Raw genomic sequence first — 26,384 nt, forward strand, 5'->3', positions numbered from 1 at the left:
GATCCCTGTGGATCTGAGGATATTCCATGGCTTCCTGACCCCTGGCACAGGATGGGATTTTGGGGTGCCTGGCAGTGCCAGGGACTGGATGCATGATCCCTGTAGATATTCCATGGCTTTCTGACCCCTGGTACAGGGTGAATTTTGGGTTTGGCAATGGCAGGGACTGGATGGATGATCCCTGTGGATATTCCATGGCTTTCTGACCCCTGGTACAGGGTGGATTTTGGATTTGGCAATGCCAGGGGCTGGATGCGTGATCCCTGTGGACATCCTATTGTTTCATGACGCATGGCACAGGGTGGATTTTGGGGTGCCAGGGGCTGGATGGATGATCCCTGTGGATATTCCATGGCTTTCTGACCCTGGCACAGGCAGATCTTTGGCACTTCCCCTCTCACCCTCCCGGCAGCTCCAGCCGTGTTTTGTCCCTGTTTTGGGGATAAACTTTGCAGGAACTCCTGGCTGCACGTGGCAGCTCCCCATCCACTTGTGGCTTTCCTGGAAAGAGTTTTTTTTTTCCAGTTTGACCTTTAAAAAAACCCCAAGAAAATAAAAAAACCAAACCAAAACTGAAGTGGATTTTTAATGGATACTGAAATGGTGAAACCCCACAGCCCAATCCCAGGAATTTCAAGGCCTTTTCCATAGTTTGGAGCTGCAGATCAAGGCCTGTGGGACCCTCTGGCTGTGCCCTTCTGGCTCAGGATTTTTCCACCAAAACCCTTTTTTGGAGCACCTTTTTTTGTGGAGCAGCTTTTCTCAGCAGCACTTCTTCATGGCAAAGAAGGAAATTTAAAAAGCCTTCAGGATGGTTTTCCGTACCTCTGTCCCAGTCTGTTCTTAAAACCAGCAGGAGGAGCCTAAAGTTTAATTCTTGTTTTTAATTCAAGTTTAATTCTTGTTTTATGTTGGATTAAGCTCTTGTTTGACTTTAGAGATGGGGTAACTGAGAGGGGTTTTAAACATTTTATTTCAGTTTTAGTCCCATATGAAGGCTGAGACATTACAGATGTTACAATTTATGTTATAAATTATAAATATATATATAACATATATATAAATGTTATATATATGTTATGTAAATTATCAGAAGCTCATTATTTCTTAATGACATTAAGTATTTTTTTAATTTACCAATTTTTATTGCGCTTTACTATAAATACTTAAAAATTATTAATCTAAATTATCTAAAATCTAATAATAATCTAAAATCCTCATAAATCTTACTGCAATCTTTTATAATTTTTCCCTAAAATATTTAATCTTTTTATAAACTCATCTTTTATAACTTATTTCCAATTTAATTTCTCTCTCAATAGTATCTGTCTTATTTTACAGCATTTCTAAGTCAACGTTTCTCACCTCAAAATTTGTATATTAATGCAACCTTCTGTCAAGTTTTAAAAATTTTCTGCAAATTTATTTCCTACAGTTTTCTTATTAATAATTTAGTCCAGAATAAGAAGGGCTCTACTTTTATTTTTCAACTTTTATTTTAATGTATTTTATTTCTTTCTGAAATTTCTGTGCTGTTCTGAATTTGTATCTTGTCCTTGACTGGATAATATTTACAATTAGCCAAAAATTGTAAATATGGAAAAAACCCAAAACCCAAAGGTTAAATAATCATTTTTGCCAAACTTGGTGTGTTCCTAAAACTCCTGTATTTGAGAGAGGCACCAAAAATTGTAAATATGGAAAAAACCCCCAAAACAACAGGTTAAATAATCAATAATTCCAAACTTGGTGTGTCCATAAAGCTTCTGTATTTGAGAGAGGCACCGAAATTGTGAATATGGAAAAAAACAACTCCCAAACTCAACAGGTTAAAAAATCATTGTTGGCCAAACTTGGTGTGTTCATGAAACTTTTTTATTTGAAAGAGGCGCCAAAAATTGTAAATATGGAATAAAACCCCCAACAGGTTAAATAATAATTATTTCCATACTTGCTGTGTTCATAAAAATTCTGTATTTGAGAGGCACCAAAATTGTGAATATGGAAAAAAAACCCCCAAACTCAACAGGTTAAAAAAATTATTATTTGCCAAATTTAGCGTGTTCCTAAAACTCCTGTATTTGAGAGAGGCACCAAAAATTGTAAATATGGAAAAAACCCCCAAAATGACAGGTTAAATAATCAATAATTCCAAACTTGGTGTGTTCATAAAGCTTCTGTATTTGAGAGAGGCACCGAAATTGTGAATATGGAAAAAAAACCACCCCAAACTCAACAGGTTAAAAAATCATTGTTGGCCAAACTTGGTGTGTTCATAAAACTTTTGTATTTGAGAAAGGACCAAAAATTTTAAATATGGCAATTTTATTTTCCAAGGATTTTCCAAGGCTGAGGAAGTTGGAAGGGCGGGAAGCAGCGTGGAGGAAGGTGATGGTGGAATTTGGGATTTTGGGGTGTTTTGGGGCGAGGTTCGTTCTTTGCACCCCCAAACCGAGTAATTGACGTTGATTATTTTGAGTTGAGAGGCACCAGGGGGGCTCTGAGCTCTCCTGTGGGAGGAGGCAGCAGCATCCCAAAACTCTGGAATGTCCATCCCGTGCCTTTGGAGTGCCTGGAGCTGGGGCTGGCCTGGCTCTGGTTCCATCCTGGAATTGGGAAAATGGTCCTGGAGGAGCAGCAGAGCTCAGGAGGGAAGGACCAGGGCTGGATTTTCCTTGGGAAAAGGATCCTGGAGAAGCAGGAGAGCTAAATTTTCCTGGAAAAGGAATTCTGGAGGGTTAAGAGAGCTCAGGAAGGAAGAGCCAGGGCTGGATTTTCCTGGAAAAAGGATCTTGGAGAGTCAGGAGGGCTGAATATTCCTGGAAGAAGATCCTGGAGGATCAGGAGAGCTCAGGAGGGAAGGACCAGGGCTGGATTTTCCTGGAAAAAGATCCTGGAGGCTCAGAAGGGCTGGATTTTCCTGGAAAAGGAATTCTGGGGGTCAGGAGAGCTCAGAAGGGCTGGATTTTCAGGAGGGAAGGTTCAAGACTGGATTTTCCTGGAAAAATGATCTTAGAGGAGCAGGAGAGCTCAGGAGGGAAGAGCCAGGGCTGGATTTTCCTTGGGAAAATGATCCTGGACGAGCAGGAGAGCTTAGGAGGGCTGGATTTTTGTGGAAAATGAATTCTGGAGGGTCAGGAAAGATCAGAAGGGAAGGTTCAATACTGGATTTTCCTGGAAAAGAGATCCTGGAGGAGCAGGAGAGCTGAATTTTCCTGGAAAAGTGATTCTGGAGGAGCAGGAGAGCTCAGAAGGGAGGATTTAAGACTGGATTTTCCTGGAAAAGGAATTCTGGAGGGTCAGGAGAGCTCAGGAGAGAAGAGCTTCCCATCGTGTGCTGGTGTTTCCTTCCTGTCTGACACCAAACTTTATTTTTTCTACACTGAAGTTTGGCTGAAAAGGAATAAAATAACAGAATTTCTAATAACCAAAGGGGTTTAATAATCAGGTATTTATTCCTTAACTTTGCCACCTCCAAAGGGAATTTTTCCTGGACATTTTCAGTAATTTTGAGGTGGCTTTTTCCCCCCCATTTTCAGGTGTAAATCCCAGATTTGCCTTTGAGCACAAGCACATCACTGCTGCTGTGGGGTTTTTATTGTTTCGCTTTATCCCTGAGCGCAGACACAACTTATCAACCTTTATTTTTTTATTGGAATTCTCATTTTTGAGCTGAGATCTTTGGAGTCACTGGGACCCTGCTAGGAGGCCGTGCAGCACTAGATGGCACTCGGGCTCCAAATTTCACATTTCAGCAGCCAAAACTCCACCAAACTTCAGTGAAAATCCAACAGCATCCTTCCAGTGCTGCCTCTCCTGGAGTCTGAGGAGGTTTTCTCTCTTTTTTGCACCTTTTCAAGCAGGACAAGGCAATGCCTTCCCCATCACCTGCTCTGGGTGTCTGGCTTCTCTCACACTGAATTTAACGAGATTTTACAATTCTGGAATTTTGGTTTTGACACTGAGAATCTTTTACTGGACCTGCAGAAATTAAATGGCCTGAAAGAATAATAACTAAATAGATTTTTTCCAACTTTTAGCTCTGTCTTGGGATTTTTTCCTGTTTCTTGAGGGCCTGTGTGGGTTGCAGGGTTGGGATTCTCCAAAGGGAAAGCACAGATCCCAGTGCAGGAGAAAGGATTTCCTGTGTCCACCTGCATTCCTGGGGTTCTGCTTCCCTCTGGAATTTTGCTCCTCACTGCTGTGATTAATTATTTTTAGTATTCTGTTGTCACAGCTTGGTCAGCTCTGTCATTCCCATCTTTTCTCACTCTCATTCCCATCTTTTCTCACTCTCATTCCCATCTTTTCTCTCTGGTCATTCCCATCTTTTCTCTCTGGTCATTCCCATTTTTTATTTCAGTCATTCCCATCTTTACTCTCTGGTCATTCCCATCTTTTCTCTTTGGTCATTCCCATCTTTTCTCTCTGGTCATTCCCATCTTTTCTCTCTGGTCATTCCCATCTTTTCTCTTTGGTCATTCCCATCTTTACTCTCTGGTCATTCCCATCTTTTCTCACTGGTCATTCCCATCTTTCCTCTGGTCATTCCCATCTTTTCTCTTTTATTCCCATCTTTTCTCTCTTTTATTCCCATCTTTTCTCTCTGGTCATTCCCATCTTTACTCTCTGGTCATTCCCATCTTTTCTCTTTGGTCATTCCCATCTTTTCTCTCTGTCATTCCCATCTTTTATTTCTGTCATTCCTATCTTTTCTCTCTGGTCAATTCCCATCTTTTCTCTCTGTCATTCCCACCTTTTCTCTTTGTCATTCCCATCTTTTCTCTCCAAAGGCTGCCTGGAATCTGCTCTATCCCTAATTTTTCCCTAATATCTGGTCCAAGCTCAAATCCATAAACCTCACTCCAAGCTTAATTCTTGGAGTGGGAGGGAATCCAGATTTAGGAGCCAAAACTTCCCAAAGGCAGGGCCAAGGGTGGGATTGCCACAGTCCATTAAAAATATCCATATTTGGTGTAAAAGCCAGGAAAACAACCCTGGAATTCCCAGAGTGGGACTTGGTCATTCTGCTTTCCAGGGAAACTTTTGAGGGACAGAAATTTGGGTTGAACTTCCATCCTTATATTTAATTTGAAGCTGAAGGAGGGCAGGGAGAGATGGGATAAGGAAAAAAAAGCGTTGGAATGGAAACATTTCAGGTCCTGCTGGGTTGTTCTTGTCTCTCAGGGGACACCAAAATGGGTGGAAAAATGAAAAGAAAGGTTGGAATAGAAACGTATTGGGCTTGGTTTGTCTCTCAGAGAACACCAAAATGATGGGAAAAGGAAAAAAACCGGTGGAATAGAAACATTTCAGGCCTGGTTTGGGCTGGTGTGGTTTATCTGGGAACACAAAATGGTGAAAAAGGAAAAGTAAACTTGGAATAGAAACATTTTAAAACCCAATTTAATACCTGGTTTATGACCTGTACCTTTGTCCCAGGAGGGCATTTTTGGGGTCGGGTTTTGGATGTCCCTGGGTGAGGAACATTAATTTTTGTTCCTTTTGGGGGTGAGGTTTTGGGTGTTCCTGGTGGATCCTGGCAGCCAAGCTGGAGATGCTGAACTGGGATGTCCAGAGGCTGTTTTTGGGGTCCAGTTTTGGATATTCCTGGGTGAGGAACGTTCCTTTTTGTTCCTTGTGGGGTGAAGTTGTGGATGTTCCTGGATGTTCCTGGCAGCAGAGCTGGGGATGCTGGGCTGGGTGTCCAGAGGCTGTTTTTGGGGTCAGATTCCGGATGTTCCTTGGTGAGGAACATTCCTTTTTGTTCCTTGTGGGGTGAATGTTCCTGGTGGATCCTGGATGTTCCTGGTGGATCCTGGCAGCAGAGCTGGGGGTGCTGGGCTGGTGTGTCTGGAGGATGTTTTTGGGGTCAGATTCCGGATGTTCCTTGGTGAGGAACATTCCTTTTTGTTCCTTGTGGGGTGAAGTTCTGGATGTTCCTGGTGGATCCTGGCAGCAGAGCTGGGGGTGCTGAGCTGAAGGTGCTGATTTGGTGTGTCCAGAGGACATTTTTGGGGTCAGATTCTGGATGTTCCTGGCAGCAGAGCTGAGGGTGCTGAGCTGGGTGTCCAGAGAGTGTTTTGGGGGTCAGATTTTGGATGTTCCTGATGGATCCTCACAGCAGAGCTGGGGCTGCTGATCTGGGATGTCCAGAGGACATTTCTGGGGTGAAGTTTTGGATGTTCCTGGCAGCAGAGCTGGGGGTGCTGGGCTGGGGGTGCTGAGCTGAAGGTACTGATCTGGGAATGCTGATCTGGGGTGCTGGGCTGGGGTTTCTGATCTAGGGGTGCTGATCTGGGGTGCTGGGCTGGGAGTGCTGATCTGGGATGAGCAGAGGACATTTTTGGGATCAGGTTTTGGATGCTCCTGGCAGCAGAGCAGAGGGTGCTGCTCTGGGGGTGCTGCTCTGGGGTGCTGATCTGGCTGTCCCTGCAGGTCTGTGTACGATGGGGAGGAGCACGGGCGCTTCATGGAGAAGCTGGAGGCGCGGATCCGCAACCACGACCGCGAGATCGAGAAGATGTGCAACTTCCACTACCAGGGCTTCGTGGACTCCATCACCGAGCTCCTCAAGGTCCGGGGAGAGGCCCAGAAACTCAAGGTGAGATGTTGGGAAGGATGAAAGTTTGACAAGAAACTCTCACAGATGTTTGGCAGAAAGATTTTTAAATGTAGAGTCTGATGAAGGAATAGAAATATAAGCAGGTTTTGATATAGAATAAAAGAACTGCTGAGCCAGTCTCACTGGATAACCAAGGAGGCAGAGGGTGTGTTAGTTAGAAGGGGTTTTTATGGCTTAGAGCAAAGGATAAACCCACCCCAAACAAGAAGATGATTTTACCAAACAGAAAGAGAGCACAGGCAAACAAGGCAGAAAATGCTGCAAGTAGAAAAAAGGTCTCAGAATTTTGCACTGCAAGAAAACTGAAAAACAACTCCTAGCTTAAACTGTAATGTACTGACTTTTAGTGATTGGGGAACAGTGACATGAATATGGTAATTATAGTAGTTATGATAGGCTATAGGTAAAAGTTAAGGTATAGATTGGTTCTACTGTATTGAGATGCTCAGCAAAGTATAGAATGCATTGTAACCAAAAGAAAAATATAGAATGCAATGTAATCTAAACTAAGGGTCTCCAGGCCTGCCTGCAGCTGGAGCTGACAGCTGTGGGCACAGCTCTGTCACCCACGACCCTGGACTGCTGTAACCTCTTGGATACAATAAACTGCATTTTGGAGAGCCCCTGGAGTCCCACATCCCTCATTTAGGCTCTTACAGTGAGGGAAAATGGAAAATACAGGCTGGATATCAGGGAAAAGGGTTTTACAGAAAGGGTTGATACCTTGGGAAGGCTGAGCTGGAATAGAGGCTGGACAGAGTTAAAGAATAAAGCAGGGATTGGTTAAAAGGATCTCCTCCATGGATCCACCTTGGGCACCACAAAAGCCCAGCCAGGGCTGCACCCAAGGTGAACCAAAATGATCCCAAAATAAACCCAAAATGAACCCAGGATGACCCAAAATGGTCCCAAAATGCACGAGCGCTCCTGGGGTCTGTCACTGTGATCAGTTCTGCTCCATTTGCCTCTTGCAGTTCATTGTCCCATTCCAGCTTTAGCCCAGGCAGTCCCACCCTGCTTGTTTTTCTCTCTCCAGCCCACGGGGTTTGTGCTCCTGGGCTGAGATTTGGATCATTTGTCCTTGGTGCCCAGCTGGAGCAGGAATTGTTTTGTCACCATCCCATAATATGAACCCAGACCCACACATTAAGCAGCACAGAATCTGAAAAATAGAAAAGCTCAAACCTGAGGCATCAGGGTGATAAAGTTCTGGAATGTTCTGCCCAGGGAGGTGGTGGAGTCCCCTTCCCTGGATGTGTTTAACAAAGCCTGGATGGGGCACTGGGTGCCAGGGTTCAGTTGGGGTTGGATTTGGTATCTTTAAGGTCTCTTCCAACCCTGTGAGTTCTGTGAAAATCCTGCCCTGACACTGCCCTGGGCAGCTCTTTTTAGGTGGCCCCATCTCAGGCACTCTGGGATTCTCAGAACCACATCAATCCTCTCTCCTTTTATCCAGGACATTTCTATTAAAAAAAAAAAAAAAGAAAAGAAATATAAATATTTATTTTAATTGTTCCTGGAGCAATGGGTTGGTCATTGAAAGTTTAGCAATTATTTGGCCAAACTGCACCAGTGTGGTGCATTAAAAGCACCAAGAAACTTCAAGCCAAGGCTGTTTTCATTAGGAAAAGTGCTTTTCCTCATGGATCTTATCCCAGTTTCTTGAGCTAAAATAAGTCTTGTGGCCTTTAAAACTGTGCAGAAAGATGAGAGGAAGGTGGGATTTACCCAGTTCTTGGAAAAGTGCTCAGTAATGTGTGGAAAAAGCCATTTGTAGGATGACAATTTGGAAGAAGGGCAGGAAGGAAACTGGAGAGGCTTCAGGAAAAGGGAGCAGGAGGTTGGAGGTGCTTGGGGCTCCAGCTCGGTTCCTGTACCTTAAAATACAAATATTCCAGATTTGGGGGGCACAGGAGTGTCAAAACCTTCCTGGTTCTTCTCCACAAATCCAAGCAGGGCAGGGAGAGTCTGGGCCGTCCCTTCCTGCAGGAACAAGGTGGGACCTGGGCTGGAAACCCGAAATCCCTCCCAGAAGAGTCACTCGGGAAATGGGGCTGAGTCGAGTGGCTCCCAAAAAGTTGTGGTTTGTCCCCAGGAAGCAGCTCAGGGAGGTTTTCTGGCTGAGTGGAGCCTGTCCTGGTGAAAAGGACCTTCCTGGGAATTGAGAACAACTTTCCTGGTGTTCAGGAGTGTGGGAGACTGGAAAAGCTGAAGTTCTAAATCACAAAATCTGTCAGAAAAAGCAGATTTTCTGGAGAAAAGGGAAGAACTCAAAGTCAGGGTGCTGAGTGCTGCTATTAACACATTTATTCCTTCATTTAAAACTACCTGTGGCATTTCCCAGCAGGGTTCCTACGTGACACATCCAAGTCTCCATCCCAAAATGGGGTTTCCTCTCAGGAACACCTTCCTGAGGGATGTCCTGAGGAGAATTCACCCAGCAGTTCATTGCAGGATGAATCCATTGGAATGACCATGAAATAAGGAGGTTTTTTTCCCTTTTTTAAATTTATTTTTTTATTTTTTCAAGGCATTGTTTCCAGCCAAGACTTGCACATTGTTTGTTTGCTCGGAGCTGGTTCCCATTCTGCCACCAGCCCCTTTGTTGGTGGCTCACTGTGAAGTCCATCCCTGTCCCCTCAGGATCTCCCTTGATTTCCAGGCCTATGTGATCCATAAAACAGCACATGGCGAAAACATCCCCAGAAAAGCCTTTCTGAAACCCTGGGCTCTCTTTGTGAGGCTTTCCCTGGGGAATCATCTGAGGATCGAGTGCTGAGAGTGGGTTTGGTTCCAGCCATTCATCCTCCATTTGATCTGGGCCTTTGAACCCGTAAGGAGCCAGCGGGGCCCTCCCTGCTCCCTCCTCCTCCTCTCGTGTGCTCTGGGCTGCTCTGGGGTTGGGTTTTTGCACAAATGTCCCTTTTGCTGTTGTTTTAACTCGCCCTGGATGTGTCACCTTCTGTGGCTGGGGCTCTCAGAGTGGCCCCAAATGAACTAAACCTGAGCAGAACCTCAGGGCTGTTTTAATGTCCTGTTTGTCCCCAAACACTGCCTTAGGAATTTTATCTCCTTGAGCATCAGCTGGCTGGACATGAGCCTGAGGTGCCCAGGTGGGCAAGAGACCCCTGGGCTGTGCCAGCTCTGGGGTGGCAGTGCCAGGGCAGTGCCCTTGTCCCCTGTGCTGGCACTGCTGGGGCACCTCCAGTGCTGGGGAGAGCCCTGGAGGGGCTGGAGCATGACCAGGGCAGGAACAGAGCTGGGAAGGGGCTGGAGAATCCCTGAGGGAGCTGGGAAGGGGCTGCAGAATCCCTGAGGGAGCTGGGCAGGGGCTCCTGAGCCAGCTGGAGCAAAGGAGGCTCAGGGGGCCCTTGTGGCTCTGCACAGCTCCTGCCAGGAGGGGAACAGGGACAGCAGCAGAGGGAACGGCCTCAGGGGAGCTCAGGGTGGGCATTGGGAGGAATTTCCTCATGGAAAGTGGGATGAGGAATTGGAAGAACCCAGGGAGGTTTGGAGTGCCCATCCCTGAGGGATTTCAGAGCCCTGTGGATGTGGCACTTGGGGACATGGGCAGTGCTGGCCCTGGTGCTGCTGGGCATGGTTGGACTGGGTGATCTTTTCCAGCCAGGATGATTTTGGGATTCTGTGAGTTCCAACTTGCCCTGCTGTGGCTCAATAAAGAGCTGCTCTCACGTTCATGCCATGGACTGAATGGTGGGATCTTGGCAAGGAATTGCTGGCTGGGAGGGTGGGCAGGGGCTGAGCTGGAATTCCCAGATTTGCTGTGGCTGCCCCTGGATCCCTGGCAGTGCCCAAGGCCAGGCTGGACGTTGGGGCTTGGATCCACCTGGGACAGTGGGAGGTGTCCCTGCCCATGGAACTGGATGGGATTTAAGGTTGCCCCCAGCCCAACCCATTCCCTGATTCTCTCACTTAGCTGGGCCATTCCTGGTGTATTTTTATCCCACCTCCCCCAGTGTTGTCCCAGCTGGGGCTGTCCTTCCTCCCTTCTCCAGGAATCCCAGCTCACATGGCTGCCAAGCCCTTTTTATTCTACAGCTTTCTGCCCTGTCAGTCAGAAACCAGAGATGATTCCTTTTTAATTTCATGGAATCCCAGAATTGTTCAGATTGGAAAATCCCTCGGAGTCCAACCATTCCCAGCACTGCCCAGGCCATGTCCCCAGGTGCCACATCCATGGATTTAGATCCTTCAGGAATCATCACTCCACCCCTGCCAGGGCTGGACAACACTTTTGGGGAATCAATTTTCCCTCATGTGTAGAGAAGAGAGCTGGGAGCAGTTTTTGGGATTGCAGCATGAAGGATGGCTCTGGTCACTGTCCCTTCCCTCGGGAGTGGATGTCACCAGCAGGGACAGGGACAGATCCAGAGGTGGCTCTGTGGTGGTGTTTGATGGTCCCAGGATGATGGAAGAGATGAGAATCTGACTCCATGTTTCAAAAGGCTGATTTATTATTTTATGATATATATTATATTAAAAGAAAATGACATAATAAAACTATTCTAAAGAATAGAAGAAAGGATTTAATCAGAAAGCTTGAAAGGAAAGGAAAAATTGATAATAAAATCTTGTGTCTGCTCACAGCCTCGACACAGGTGGCTGTCACTGGTCATCAACTAAAAACAATTCACATGCTGGGTAAACAGTTCTCCAAATCACATTCCAAAGCAGCAAAACATGGAGAAGCTGAAGCTTCTGAGCTTCTCAGGAGAAAAGACTCTAACTAAAGGATTTTTCAGAAAATACATCTGTGACAAGGCTCCATTCCCAGGGTTCCTCTCCAGCTGCCCTTGCTCCTCTCTCCCAGCGTTCTGCCCCTCTGGGATGATCCCAGGGACTTTCTGAGCCCTTTTCTGGGAGTGAGGGAACAGCTCACCCCACAAACCCCTGGAGAGCTCCCAGTCCCTGCCGTGCCCCCTGCCTGTCCCCCTGTCACAGACATCTTTTTATGAAAGTCTTTTCCTTAGGATTTTTCTTCCTGAGAAGCTGAGAGGCTTCAGGAACAAAAATTGATTATGTGCTGCTGTGGAATGCAACAGGTGGATCTGTGACTGGTCTCGTGTGGATGTTTAGAATTAGTGACCACTCACAGCAGAGCTGGGTCTGTCTCTCTCCCTGAGCCACAGACCTTTGTTTTCATTCTTTTCTATTCTATTCTTAGCTTAGCCATCCTTCTGAGATGAAGCTTTTCCTTCTGTTCTTTTTAGTATAGTTTTAGTGTAATGTATATCATAAAATAATATATCAGCCTTCTGAACATGGAGTCAAGATTTTTGTCTCTTCCCTCCCTGTGACCACTGTCACATCCCCCTCCGCACGTCTGGCCTGGCTTAGCAAAGCCCAGCTCTGCCAAGCCCAGCTTAGCAGCACGGGGTGTGTGTAAACAACCATCCCTGTGTTCATCCAGGCCTGGAGACTCCAGGAACAATCCCAAACACGACCCCCTGCCCCCCAAAATCCTGGAGCGTGCAGGGCCCCACTCCAGCCCTGCTTTTCCCTGGGGCTGGGATTGCTGGGGGATTTTAGCAGCAAACCCCTCCAGCCCCAGCCTCAGTTCAGGAGTGGTTTTAAATTACTCGACACGGATTCCTTTTTCCTGGTGGGATTTTCGGGATCTGAGCAAATCAAATAATCTTTGGAGGAGATGCTGGGCTCCTGCTCATAAAAGCTCCCAACACCATAAAGGAAATGAGCAGGTTTTGGGGAGGGCAGGCAGCCAGCAGGGCTGCAGCTACTGCAGCAGGACCAGAGATGGGATGCAGATGCTGGAGGGGAAATCATGGAGAACTCCTTTCTTCCATCCTGGGAAGCTTGGAAAGCACCATGGCTGGTGTGGGAATGGAAGGGAGCTCTGAGGTTGGGTGATTCTGCTACTGGGAGCAACACAAACCTTCCTGGGGGAGGCTGGAACAGGGGGGAAACTGTGGTGGTCCAGGATCTGTTTCAAAAAAATGGATTCTGAATCAATTTGTTGTGGATGAATCCAAAGTTTTCCTTCTGTCTGATCTGGTGAGCTCAAAGAGGATGGAGATTGTGGGATCATGGAATTGGTGAGGTTGGAAAAGTTGCTCAAGATCTTTAAGTCCAGCTGCCACCAAGGCCCATCCCAAGTGCCACATCCACAGGGCTTTGAACCCTTGAGGGATGGAGACTCCACTGCAGCTCCTTCCAATGCTGGGCAGCCCTTTCCATGTAGGAATATTCCCAATAATCCACCCTGAGCTTCCCTCTGCTCCTGTCCCTGTTCCCCTCCTGGCAGGAGCTGTGCAGAGCCACAAGGGCCCCCTGAGCCTCCTTTGCTCCAGGCTGAGCCCCTGCCCAGCTCCCTCAGGGATTCTGCAGCCCCTTCCCAGCTCCCTCAGGGATTCTCCAGCCCCTTCCCAGCTCCCTCAGCTGTTCCTTGCTGGATTTTTGCTCCAAGATGTTTTTTTTGTTTGTCTTCCCAATCCCCCTTGGAGCTCCTCCTGCTCCTCCATCCCCATCCTGCTGGAGAAAGGGAGAGCCCCATGTGCTGTTCCTTCTCTGGGCTGAAATTTGTTAAAAATTCCTCATTTCCGTGATTATTCCAAAGGAAACAAAGCTCTGGGGTGGATTTGTGAGATCTCCCACTCCTGGAAGTCCTTTGAGGCTCTGTCTCCCAGCTCATGGTGTTTTCCAAGCTCTGGGAAAGGTTCTGCTTCCAGAACTCAGGAAATCAGGCAGGAATTTGTTCCTAAAATGGGGCAGGAATGCAGCAGCAGCTCCCACTATGAGGAGAACCTGGATCAGAAAAAACCTTTTACAGGAATGAGCTTGGAAATGAACATTTCTAGCTTTAGGAGCTGCAGAAGGAGATTTTGGGGGAAAAAAGGGGTTTTATGGCATGGAAATCTCAGAGTGATGTGAAATCTCAGAACTCTGAGCAGCCCTGCTGGAATTCCCTCAGGAATTGGCAGAGATCTGGAGCTGGGAATGTTGGCTTGGAAGTTTGGGTTGGTTTTTCCAGCTGTCCCAGCCTGAACTCGGGAGAATTCCCAAAGTTCTCTTCCTACTCCTTGGCTGAATAATGGGAGAACTCCTGATTTTCTATCCTGATGAGCCCCCAAATCCCCTTTGTTCTCCTGTGGGTCCTTCTGGGGCTGGGAAGGGTTGGGCTGGGCTCTTCCCTCTCCAGGGAATCATCAGCTTTGCCAAGTGGAAATTTTCCACCTCTGAGCCCCAGCTTGGTGGGATAATCCAGAAAAAATAGGGAGATTTTTTTATCTAAGGTATATAAAAATATCTTGCACCAGGCAGGAGCAAGGATCCATCCAGAGGGAGATGAAGATCCCAAATGAAGTTTTATGAGAAATTCCACAAATATAAATAATTATTTGTAGGGAAAGCTCCTGGTAAGGAATCCTTTCCTGGTGGGATATGAAGGAGTTAAAACCTAAATGGAATTGATGGGTGATGGGGAAGGGAATTAATTCCTCCCCTACTCAGGTGAAAACTGGAGTTTTCCAAACTGGATCCATAAAAATTCCAGCACTTTGAGGCTTCCATGCCTCTGAATGGTTCCTGTTGCCTTTCCCTTTTCTCCAGTGGCAAAGAGGAAAATCCCTGGATTTGTGTCCTTGTTTTTCCCTTTTCCAAATCCTCAGGATTTCCTCTGGAGCCTGAGCCCTGAGAAATCCCTATTAGCTTGAAATGAGGAGAATTCCCCGTCCAACCTGGCCTTGTGTCTTTTTCCAAAACTGGGTCCATGAAAATTCCAGCATTTTGAGGCTTCCATGCCCCTGAATGAATTCCTGTTGCCTTTCCCTTCTCTCCAGTGGCAAAGAGGGAAATCCCTGGATTTGTCCCCCAGTGACAGTGGCTGTTAACTCAGCCATAAACAGCTTTTCCATGGGATGGGAGCCATGGGGAAGGAGGGAGGGATGGTGTTTATGGACAGTTTGTTTTGGTGGGAAGAACATTGTCGTGATTTATGGCGTGTGCTCTGTGCTTTTCCCAATATCCCCACAGAACCAAGTGACAGACACCAACCGGAAGCTGCAGAACGAAGGGAAAGAAGTAAGTGATGGATCCAGTCCTGGGATTGCAGCCTGGACTGGTGTGGGAGGGAGAATTCCCTGTCCAACCTGGCCTTGGTTTTCCTTTTTCCATGTCCCAGGATTTTCTCCTGGAGCCTGAGCACTAAGAAATCCCTATTAACCTTGGGATGTGAGAATTCCCTCCTTGTTTCCTTGCTTTTCTCTTTTACACATCCCCAGGATTTTCCCTGGAGCCTCAGCCCTGAGAAATCCCTGTTAGCTTGGAATAAGGAAATTTCCCTGTCCAGCCTGGCCTTGTATCTGTGTTTTCCCTTTTCCACATCCCCAGGATTTTCTCCTGGAGCCTCAGCCCTGAAAGTTAACAGCCTGTTAGCTTTGGGATGTGAGAATTCCCTGTCCAACTTGGCCTTGTGTTCTTGTTTTCCTTTTTCCACATCCCAGGATTTTCTCTGGAACCAGAGCCCTGAGAAATCCCTGTTACTTTTGGGATGTGAGAATTCCCTCCTTGTATCCTTGGTTTTCCCTTTTCCACATCCCCAGGATTTTCTTCTGGAGCCAGAGCCCTGAATAATCCCTTTTAGCTTTGGGATGTAAGAATTCCCTGTCCAACCTGGCCTTGTGCACTTGTTTTTCCTTTTTCCACATCTTCAGTATTTTCTCTGGAGCTTGAGCCCTGAAAAATCCCTCTTAGCTAGAAATGAGGAAAATTCCCTGTCCAGCCTGGCCTTGTTATCCCTGTTTTCTTTCTTCCACATCCCAGGATTTTCTGTGGAACCTGAGCCCTGAGAAATCCCTGTTCACTTTGGGATGTGAGAATTCCCTCCTTGTGTCCCTGTTTTCCCCTTTTCCCCATCCCAGGATTTTCTCCTGGAGCCTCATGAAATCCCTGTTAACTCTGGGATGAGGAGAATCCCCTGGGAGCAAGCGGCCACATCCTGCCTTTGAGAACCAAAAATCTTGGAAGAGATGCCTAAAATGGGAAGGGGAAATAACATTTTGGAATGCACAGGATGTGCTCCAACGCCAGTTTGATGCCTTTGGGTTTGCTGCTCCCTGTTTGAAATCCAGGGAATTCAGGGAAACTTCCCTGGCTGGAGCTGCCCCGATCTCGAGCTCGCCCCTTATCAGAGCAGGGTTTGGGCTCTGCTGCTCCTGGGATGGAGCCCAGGGGTGGCTGCTGATCCTGAGGGAGCTTTTCCCCTTTTTCCAGCTGATCCTGGCCATGCAGGAGCTGAGGCAGTGCCGGCTGCAGCAGAGGAACATCTCAGCCACGGTGGATAAACTCACCCTGTGTCTCCCCGGTGAGGAACCTCCTCCTTTTTGGAGCTCTTTGGTGGAATTCCCAATTTTTTGTTTCCTTTTTGGATTCCCAGCTGTGTGCTCCTGTCTCAGAGCTGTGTTTTCCTTCTCTTCCCAGTGCTGGAGATGTACAGCAAGCTGCGGGAGCAGATGAAATCCAAGAGGTAAATATGGGCTGGGCTTTCAGGGGAAGAGTCCAAGGAATTCTTTGGTGCTGGGTAATTTAAGGAGAATCCCAGCAGCTCAAAACCAGCTTTTTTGGGTTAAATTTCCTGTTTTTTTGCTGCTTTTCCTCACAGTCCTGCTCATCCTCCTGTGGTACAGCTGAGAATGGGGATCAGACTTTGGGAATTAGGGTGGATGCTCCTTGGTTTTTATGGCAGCTCAATATTGGGGATGGCAACAGGTTCAGATTTTGGGAATTAAGGCGGCTGCTTCTTGGTTTTTTTATGGCACCTCAATATTGTGCATACAACCAAGGTGTTTTACCAACTAAATTTTATTCCATGAATGCCATGGAATTAATTAATCCAATCTGAGAGATCCCAGGGAATGTGGTGGGGGGAAGAGTCCAAGGAATTGTTTGGTGCTGGGTAATTTAAGGAGAATCTCAGCAGTTCAGGTTAAATTTCCTGGTTTTTGGCTGCTTTTCCTCACAGTCCTGCTCATCCTCCTGTGGTACAACTGAGAATGGGGATGGCAGCAGGTTCGGATTTGGGGAATTAAGGTGGATGCTTCTTGTTTTTTATGGCAGCTCCATATTGGGAATGGCAGCAGGTTTGGATTTTGGGAATGAGGGCGGGTGCTCCGTGGATTTTATGGCAGCTCAATATTGTACATATAACCAAGATGTTTTACCAAGTAAATTTTATTTCACGAATGCCATAAAACAAATCTTAATCCAATCTGAGAGATCCTAGGGAATGTGGGAGGAAGGCAAAGAGCTGGAAACATCAGGATGGTGGGAATTGGGGAGAAAACTTCTGTAGAAATAATTCTTCAAGACTTGGTGCCTCGGGAATGCTGGGCTGTAAATCCAGGAGTTTCCCTACCCTGCATCTGCTGAGGGATGAAAATCTGGGATTTTGGCAGGAATCCTGGTTAGTTTGAGCAGCAAAAAGCAATTTTGGAGCCCTGGGGGTGGCAGATGTGGGGTGGGAGCTGGAGCTGATCCCTGGGAATTCCCACAGGGAATCCTCCAGCTGCTCCATGCCCTCCCTCTGGGCAGCCTTTCCAGGGGCTGCAGCTGAGAATTGCTTCCCTTCTCCCTCCTCCATTATTTGGATTGGTTCATTTGTGACCAAACCCACACTGAAATCCACATTTCAGGAATATTGGGAGCCGTGGCTGTTTTTTTTTTTCCTGTTTCTTTTTGTCTGGATTTGATGGCTCCGTTGAACAGACACAGCACAAGATATTCCACTTTTTTATCTGCTCCAGGTCTCGCTTGGATCATTTCAGGATGTGCAGCCATGGGGAGGTCCTGCCATCAGGGTTTGGGATCAGTTTTGGAGAATAAACTCCACAGACAGAAGGAAATAGGGAAAGTTTCTAAAGCAGCTGAAGCTGTTCCCATATGGAGAATCCATGGCCAGGAGCTGGAGGTGGAGCTGATCCCAGAGGAATGATCAGGATGGAGAGAGGGAATTTTTCTCTGAATTGGCCAGATTTTAAGGAAGGGACAGAAAAGATTTTTTTTTGCCATGGCTGTGTGGAAAATGGTGGAAAAGTCCAAAATTTCTGGAGGGATCTGGATGCTCTGGAGGGATCAGACCTTTTTATTTACCCCTGGCTCTGTGTGGTCTCCAAGCAGTGAGAAATGGAATTGTAAAATCCTGGAAGGGTTTGGGTTGGAGGAGACCCCAAAGATCACCCAACTGCACAACTTCCACACCCAGGGTGCTCCAACCTGGCCTTGGGCACTGCCAGGGATCCAGGGGCAGCCACAGCAAATCTGGGAATTCCAGCCCAGCCAGGAATTCCTTGCCAAGATCCCAGCCCAATCTCCCCTTTCCCAGTGGGAGCCATTCCCTGGCTCCTGTCCCTGCAGGCCTTGTCCCCAGTCCCTCTCCAGCTCCCTTGTAGACCTGGATGCTCCATGGATTCTCTGGGAATGTTCATCCTGCTGGGAGCTGAGAAATCCCCGTCAGGAACAGGAAAATCACCCCAAAAAGGCCCCCCTGGCCCTGGATTTTATCCAAATTCTGCTTTTCCCCCTCAGCTCCGGGGACATGGAGCTGGGACAGAGCTCAGCTCTCCTCTGGGAGCTCTTCCCAAAAAAAGCTTCCAAAATTAAATAATAGAACTAAAATGAGGGGATTTGGGGAGGAATGGGACCTAAGAATTCCCTGGAATATCAGCCCCCAGCAGGTGTTTGTCCCTCTGGGTCAGTCCCTGGCTCCCTGTGCATTCCCAAGGTTCTCTCCTGAATTCTCTTAGCACAGAAAGTCTGAAATTCTCAGTAACCTGGTGTCTTGGTTTTGCACAGGAGACATTTAGGGAAGTGATGCAAAGCTGATAATAAAATTACTGATAATAAATTTTCCTTTGTGCCTTTTTAAGGTTTTGAGCCTGTTTTGCCTTTCTTCTAATCCCGTCTCAGAGCAAGGAGTGAGTGCCCTGGGGATTGGCCAGCACTGAACCCACCACACTCCTTGGTGCATTGGGCTGGGAAATCTCAAAATTGGTGAAATCACAAATGGGTGAACCAAAACTGTGACAACTCCCCCTGAGGGGAAGAACTTGAAAAAGTTCTGTGCTGGAGTTGAGTGATGAATGGGACTTTTGAGTGTTTTTTGGTTTTCAGGTTGTTTACTTTTTTCACTTACAACAGTTCAGCACACCATCTACACACCAGATTTGGTGTACAAAGAGAAAAGTACTAAAAAAGTTACAAGACACACAGGTTTAAGGTTTTTTTTAAACTATTTTGTCCAATTAACTATTGGACAAAACTAAACTATCCACTAAACTATAGTTTTTTAAGACTATTCTGTCCAATTAACTCTTAGAATGTATTTTATTTCTACCTTTCTACCAAAAACTAATTATTTGTGTGTTCACACAACATGTGCATTGTGGCTCTTTGTAACCAATCTCCCTGTGGACCAACACAGCAGAAAATGGTTGGAAAAGACCTCAGAGATCATTGAGTCCAACCTAGGACTAAAGACTACCATGCCAGCTGGACCATGGCATGTCCAGTCTTTGCTTGAGCACCTCCAGGGGTGATCTCCCACCTCCCTGGGCAGCCCATTTCAGGATCTCCTCACCCTTTTTCTGAATAAATTCCTCCTAATGAGCAGCCTGAACCTCCCCTGGTACACCTTGAGACTGTGTCCTCTTGTCTTCTCCGTGATTGCTTGGGAGAAGAGACCGACCCCAAGGAGATGAAGAACGAGAAGGAGATCAGACAATGCCCCAAGTCCTCCTGGGGTCCCAGGATTGGGGAAGAGATGAGGATCTGACTCCATGTTTCAGAAGGCTGATTTATTATTTTATCATATATATTACATTAAAACTATACTAAAAGAATAGAAGAAAAGGTTTCATCAGAAGGCTTAGCTAATTAGGAAAGAATGATAACAAAGGCTCTGTCTTGGGCTCTGTGTCTGAGCCAGCTGGGCTGTGATTGGCCATTAATTACAAACAACCAACATGAGCCAATCACAGATGCACCTGTTGCATTCCACAGCAGCAGATAATCATTGTTTTGTTCTTGAGGCCTCTCAGCTTCTCAGGAGAAAAAATCCTAAGAAAAGGATTTTTCATAAAAAATGTCTGCGACACACCTCCATACTAAAAACCCAAAAATTTAGTTTTTCAGCCTATGATAAACTATATTACTGTATTTCACACACATAGATTCCAATTCATCCCAAAATCTTGGAAGCTTTCTCCATGGAAGGTTGAAGCAGTGCAATGTTCTCCTAGGGGTGAGGACATCTCAGGACAGGCAGAGGAGCATTCCCTGAGCCCTGGTGTCCACCAGAGCAGGGTTCCAGCAGGGTTCCTGTGTCGTACACAAAAGAACACAAGCGCACACCGCTGTTCTCAAGGCGAAGAAAAAAGGGAACTTTATTTTCTGACTCCAACATTTATAGTTTTCCAAGAGTGACAGTGGATTGGAGGGTGACAGTGCCACCTCTCCAATGCCGCTGGACAAACCAGCGGTCCATCAACTTTCTCCTCCTCCGTACAGGAATGCAAAACATTGAGTTATTTACAGAAAGTGTGCGAGAAGGTTTGTTACAAGAATGTCAACATCAGAAGGCTTAGAAAATCCTAAAAAACCAGGGTGACATTCCTGACCTTTCCCTGCTCCCCCAGGCACTACCCGGCCCTGAAGACCCTGGAGCACCTGGAGCACACGTTCCTGCCCCAGGTGAGCCACTACCGCTTCTGCAAGGTGATGGTGGACAACATCCCGCGGCTGCGCGAGGAGATCAAGGAGCTCTCCATGTCCGACCTCAAGGACTTCCTGGAGAGCATCCGCAAGCACTCGGACAAGATCGGAGAGACCGCCATGAAACAGGTGGGATTTGGGATCAGACTGCCGTGAAACAGGTGGGATTTGGGGGAATTTAGGATCAGACTGCCATGGAACAGGTGGGATTTGGGGGAATTTGGGGGGAATTTAGATCAGACTGCCATGGAACAGGTGGGATTTGGGGGAATTTGGGGGAATTTGGGATCAGACTGCCATGGAACAGGTGGGAATTGAGATCAGAGTGCCGTGAAACAGGTGGGATTTGGGGGAATTTGGTGGGAATTGAGATCAGAGTGCCATGGAACAGGTGGATATTTGGGGTGTTTGCGAGGAATCAGGATCAGCGAGACTGCCATGAAAAGGTGGGAATTGAGATCAGAGTGCCGTGAAACAGGTGGGATTTGGGGGAATTTGGGGGGAATTGAGATCAGAGTGCCATGGAACAGGTGGGATTTTTGGGGGTTTGCGAGGAATCAGGATCAGTGAGACTGCCATGAAACAGGTGGGATCTGGGAGAAACAAGATTGGTGAGACTGTTTTGAAGCAGGTGGGATTTGGGAACGTCTGGGAGATTTGGGATCAGACTGCCGTGGAACAGGTGGGATTTGGTGGAATTTGGTGGGAATTGAGATCAGAGTGCCATGGAACAGGTGGGATTTGGGGGGAATTGGGATCAGAGTGCCATGGAAGAGGTGGGATATTTGGGGGTGTTTGCGAGGAATCAGGATCAGCGAGAGTGCCATAAAACAGGTGGGATTTGGGGGAATTTGGGGGGAATTGAGATCAGAGTGCCATGGAAGAGGTGGGATGTTTGGGGGTGTTTGCTGGGAATCAGGATCGGTGAGACTGCCATGAAACAGGTGGGATTTGGGATCAGACTGCCATGAAACAGGTAGGATTTGGGAGGAAACAAGATTGGTGAGACTGCTATGAAGCAGGTGGGATTTGGGAACGTCTGGGGGGATTTGGGATCACAGTGCCATGAACAATTGGGATTTGGGATCAGAGTGCCATGGAACAGGTGGGATTTGGGGGAATCTGGGGGGAAACAAGATTGGTGAGACAGCCATGGAACAGGTGGGATTTGGGGGTGTTTGTGATCAGAGTGCCATGGAACAGGTGGGATCTGAGGGAATTTGGGGAGATTGGGATCAGAGTGCCATGGAACAGGTGGGATATTTGGCGGCATTTTGTGGAAATGAAGGAAGGTGAGGCTGCCATGGAGCGGGTGGGATTTGGTGGAAAACAAGGTCTGCAAGACCACCACAAAACAGGTGGGATTTGTGGGCTTTTGGTGGGAGTCCCCAATTTTTTGGGAAGAGGTTGGAGGTTCATTTGTTGTGTGGAAGTTCTGCTTCTCCAAGCCAAGGCTCTGGGATGAGTTTGGGATTTTGTTGCTGGATATTGTTCCTTCCCTGGTTGCTCCTGGAGTTTTATCCTGGATTTTATTCTGGAGTTTATCCTGGGTTTTAGGCTGTTGAGAAGTGAGGATCCATTGTGTCCTTGGCTTCTCCCAGAGTTTTCCATGATTTTGTGGCACTCTGGGAGGTGCAGTTGGGGGTGAAATTGATACCTTGTGCAGGCTGCTCTAGAGCAGAGGCAGGGCAGAGTTACAGAATAAAGCAGGGATTTATAAAAGGATCTCCTCCATGGATCCACCCTGGGCAGCACAGGAGCCCAGCCAGGGCTGCACCCAAGATGGACCAAAATGGTCACAAAATGAACCCAAGATGGACAAAATGGTCCCAAAATGAACCCAAGATGACCCAAAATGGTCCCAAAATGCACGAGCGCTCCCGGGGTCTCTCCCTTTGATCAGTTTTGCTCCATTTGCCTCTTGCAGTTCATTGTCCCATTCCAGCTTTAGCCCAGGCAGTCCCATCCTTGTTTTTCTCTCTCCAGCCCACGGGGTTTGTGCTCCTGGGCTGAGATTTGGGTCATTTGTCCTTGGTGCCCAGCTGGAGCAGGAATTGTTTTGTCTCCCTGTTCTGTGCACAGAGCTCACCATCCCATAATATGAACCCAGACCCACACAATAAAGCAGCACAGAGTCTGAAAATATAAAAGCTCAAACCTGAGGCATCACAACTCCCCATAACTCCATTTTCCACTCGTATTTTCCACTTCCCTGCCCAGGGAATTGGTACTACTGGCAGACCTGGAGACATTGGGTTGATTCCCCACTTTTGGGATAAAAAAGCAAGAGTTTGTGCATTGCAATTCCATGAATTTGCATCCTAAACTGATTTTAAATCCAGCCCAAACTTGGCTGGTGCCTCCCTCACTTTTTCCAGTGGTTGTGTCTGTGAAGGATGAGCTGATGAACTGAACCTCCCTGGCTGTGCCTTAAATCAGGAATTGCCTTTCCCACTCCCACTGAATATTTGGATTTCATCTCATCCCAGCAGAGCTCTGAGAGGCTCTGGAGTTGCTCTCCAGGAGGGTTTTGCAACTTTTCTGGAATTCAGGGGCAGAGGCAGGGAGCTTGGCAAAAGTATCAGCAGAACATTTTGCCCCATTTCTTCTCTTCTCAGAACATCCTGCTTTACATCCCTTTTTTTTTTGGGGTACATCTTGGAAAACTTCTTTACATCCAAGGGCAGTGTGTCCCTGCTATTATCAGGCACGCATGCAGGGCTGTGCAGCTTGATTTATCCAGTGTCTGCTCCAAATGTCTCCACAAGGGTGTCCCTCCCAGTATCCCCAGGATGGATGGATGGATGGATGGATGGATGGATGGATGGATGGATGGATGGATGGATGGGTGTTTTCCCTCCCTGGATGTGCTCAGAGCTCTGGAAAGGAGCGGAGCTGGCGGGAGGCCCATGGAGCCGCGATTGGCAGCTCCGTCCATTCGGTTTAAATTAGGATCATATAAATTCCTTTAAAATTGTTTGATTTCACCAGCGGGAACAGAGGAGGCCTGGCTACAACGGGAGAGGAAATGGGGTTTTTGTAACATCACAAACGCGGGGCTGCCGCTGACAAGGGCTGAACATTTCATTTTGTGATAATCGCGAGGATCTGGCGGCAGCGCTCGCAGCCGGGCCGCGCTCCCGGGATCGGGGGAGCTCCCAGCCCCTCCTGGGATGGACCCAGGGAGGCATTCCCGGGGTCCCACACGAGGAGCTCTCCCTGCTCTCCTTCCCTCCTGGGTTTCAGCCCAATCTGAGTTTTATTACCTGAATTCCGGGGGAATTCGCCGCCTTCCAGATCTCGTTGTTAACGGCGGGGCCTGGAGCGGATGAAAGGAGCTGCACACACTTGAACTCCACTTGGACTTTGGCCCTGTGAACCTGCGTGTGTGTTTGGGTTTTGGTGGGGTTTCTTTTACAGGGCTCTGAGCTCCAGGCCTGAATTACATCCCATTAACACGTGCTGATATCCGGGCCGGCCTTTATTGTCCCGCTCCAGGCTGGAATGTGCCGGGCATGTGTAGGAGGCCACTGGGGATGGAGCTGCTGCGAGTGAGGGGCCAAAAACAACCCAGCCTAAAGGCAGCCATGGATCAGTGCTGAGGGCAGCCAGAAGTGTCAGTGCTGCCTTTCCAGAGGGCAGAAAAAGCAGCAGTTTATTCGTGGGAATCACTGGGATGCAGCAGCAGAGCTGGGCTTCGGTAGGCGAGGATCTGGGTTTGGACGGGGGGAGTTGGGACAGGTTGATCCGGGATTAACTGGGACAGGTTGATCCAGAAGGAATTGGGACAGGTTGATCCAGGATGAATTGGGACAGGTTGATCCAGGATGAATTTGGACAGGCTGATCCATGGGGAGTTGGGACAGGTTATCTAGGATTAGTTGTGACAGGCTGATCCAGGATTAACAGGGACAGGCTGGATCCAGGGGGAGTTTGGACCATTGATCCAGGATGAATTGGGACAGGTTGATCCAGGATTAATTGGGACAGTTTGATCCAGAAGGAATTGGAATAGGTTGATCCAGGATGAATTTGGACAGGCTGATCCAGGATGAATTGGGACAGGATGAATTGGGACAGGTTGATCCAGAAGCAATTGGAAAGGTTGATCCAGGATGAATTTGGACAGGCTGATCCATGGGGAGTTGGGACAGGTTATCTAGGATTAATTGGGACAGACTGATCCAGGATTAATTGGGACAGGCTGGATCCAGGGGGAGTTTGGACCATTGATCCAGGATGAATTGGGACAGGTTGATCCATGGGACACAGGGACATTTCCCAGTCTCCAGACATGGCCTGGTGGCCTTTTGCTGGCCCGGAATAATGTTCCAAAAAGGTACTTTGGATCATGTTCCAAGTTATCCTGATAACCCAAATTATCCTGATAACCCTAGTTATTTTGATAATCCCAGTTATCTTGCTAATCCCAGTTATCCTGATAAGCCCTGGCATTTCTGGGCTCTGGCTGACACTGGGCAGCAGTGCTGGAATCCTTCTGGGCACAGCTGGGTCCTGATGCCTTTTCCAGGCAGGGAATGTCCCCGTGCTGGGTGTCACTGCTCCTGAATGGGTGACATTCCGTGTTTTCCAGAGGTCACAGAGCCCTGGCTTGGATCTGTGCCGTGGCCATGCCAAGGCTGGGCTCAGCCAGAGCCTCTGGAAGCTCCTGCTCAATGAGGGCTGGGTTTATCCTGCCCCAGGACTTCCAGAGGCACCCCCAGAGCGGAACTTCCTGCTCCCATTCCGGGGGTTTGCCTTAACAAGGCAAAATGAGGCTGGTTATTAAAAATTGGGAGTTTTCCAGGCTTGCATGCAGCAGGAGAGCCTTGGAAAGGTCGCTCTGGTGGCTGGGAGGATTTCCACAGCGGGCTGGGGATAATGGGATGGGAGTTTCTGCTCCTGGGCAGGTTTGGGAAGCAGGAATTTGATTTTCCAGTCGAATTTAGGAACGAGACCTTTTTAATCTTGGCTCCTGCTGCTCGTCTGCTGGGGATATTAAAGTCTTAGGAGAGGAAATGCATCCTTGGGGCTGGAGAGATGGGAAGGGACATGGGCAGCCACGGGCTGGGCTTGCAGGATTTTGGGAAGGGGCTCCCACAGCGCAGGGGATGCCGTGTCCCACTGGAGGAATGACGGATGGAGAGGAGGCACTGCCTGGGTTGGAATTAAACCCTGCCAGAATTTAGGGGCTGTTCACAGCCATCCCCTTCCTCCTGGCAAGGAACAGCTGCATGAACAGTGGGAATTCTGCTGGGCTCTGCCCTCAGCATCCTCTGGTTAACCTCCTGCAGAACCTCCTCGAGGAAAACGGGGAGGAGATTTTTGTTGTTTTGCGCCGGATGAAAACCTCAGCCGGCTCTGGAAGCCCCTGCTATTTTTTTTTCATTAAGCCTTGGCCCCGAAATGTGTTATTTTAAGAGTGTTGAGCAGCCCTCTCCGGGCAGGGGAGCCATCCCTTGCCACTGGTGTTTGATCTGGAAGCTTTTTGAGACAAAACCTCCCCGAGTGTCTGCCCTGAGCCGGAGCCTCCACTCCCGTCACCATCCCGGATCCGTCCAGGCCCACAAAGGCTCCAAGATCATCAAGCCCAACCTTTGATGTTTGGGACTTCTGGGTTTTCTTCACTCTCTGGGCTCTGGAGATGAGGTGTGAGAAACCCCAGAGGCAGGAGGTGGCATCTTGTGGGCTCTGTCACCGTGTGCCACCCCCTGGTCGCACTCTGGGACATCCAGGGGTGGGATGGGATGGGATGGGATGGGATGGGATGGGATGAGAGCTGCAGGAAAAAGGAGCAGGAGGAGATGGGAACGATGTGAGAAATGAGCAGGATTTTTGAAGTGGCTCCTGGAGGGAAGTGTCAGGCCAGGAGCTTGAGGTTGAATGTGATCCCTCGGCGCCGTGGATGGGAAACGCGAGCGGGAGCGTCTGGAAGTGCAGGACACGTCTGGGGAGGTGCTGAGGGCTTTGTGCAGATCTCAGCAGGTTCTGCCCTTCCTCGTGCTCCCCCTCTGCT

The 26,384-nt window shown here is 48.0% G+C and overlaps 1 protein-coding gene across 4 annotated transcripts in view; it reads left to right on the plus strand.

The window, feature by feature from the left end:
• The window catches only part of EXOC6B (exocyst complex component 6B), a 299,395-nt gene that overhangs the window by 45,357 nt on the left and 227,654 nt on the right, over positions 1-26,384 (plus strand). For all 4 annotated transcript variants that reach the window (XM_064712101.1, XM_064712102.1, XM_064712103.1 and 1 more), the window contains exons 2-6: positions 6,439-6,604; positions 14,636-14,683; positions 15,875-15,965; positions 16,082-16,127; positions 20,293-20,497. In XM_064712101.1, the coding sequence (XP_064568171.1) occupies positions 6,439-6,604; positions 14,636-14,683; positions 15,875-15,965; positions 16,082-16,127; positions 20,293-20,497 (556 nt within the window). The remainder of the gene's footprint in view (positions 1-6,438; positions 6,605-14,635; positions 14,684-15,874; positions 15,966-16,081; positions 16,128-20,292; positions 20,498-26,384) is intronic.

The sequence above is a fragment of the Zonotrichia leucophrys genome, chromosome 4 (genome assembly GCF_028769735.1).
Source record: "Zonotrichia leucophrys gambelii isolate GWCS_2022_RI chromosome 4, RI_Zleu_2.0, whole genome shotgun sequence".
In the NCBI taxonomy this organism is placed as follows: domain Eukaryota; kingdom Metazoa; phylum Chordata; class Aves; order Passeriformes; family Passerellidae; genus Zonotrichia; species Zonotrichia leucophrys.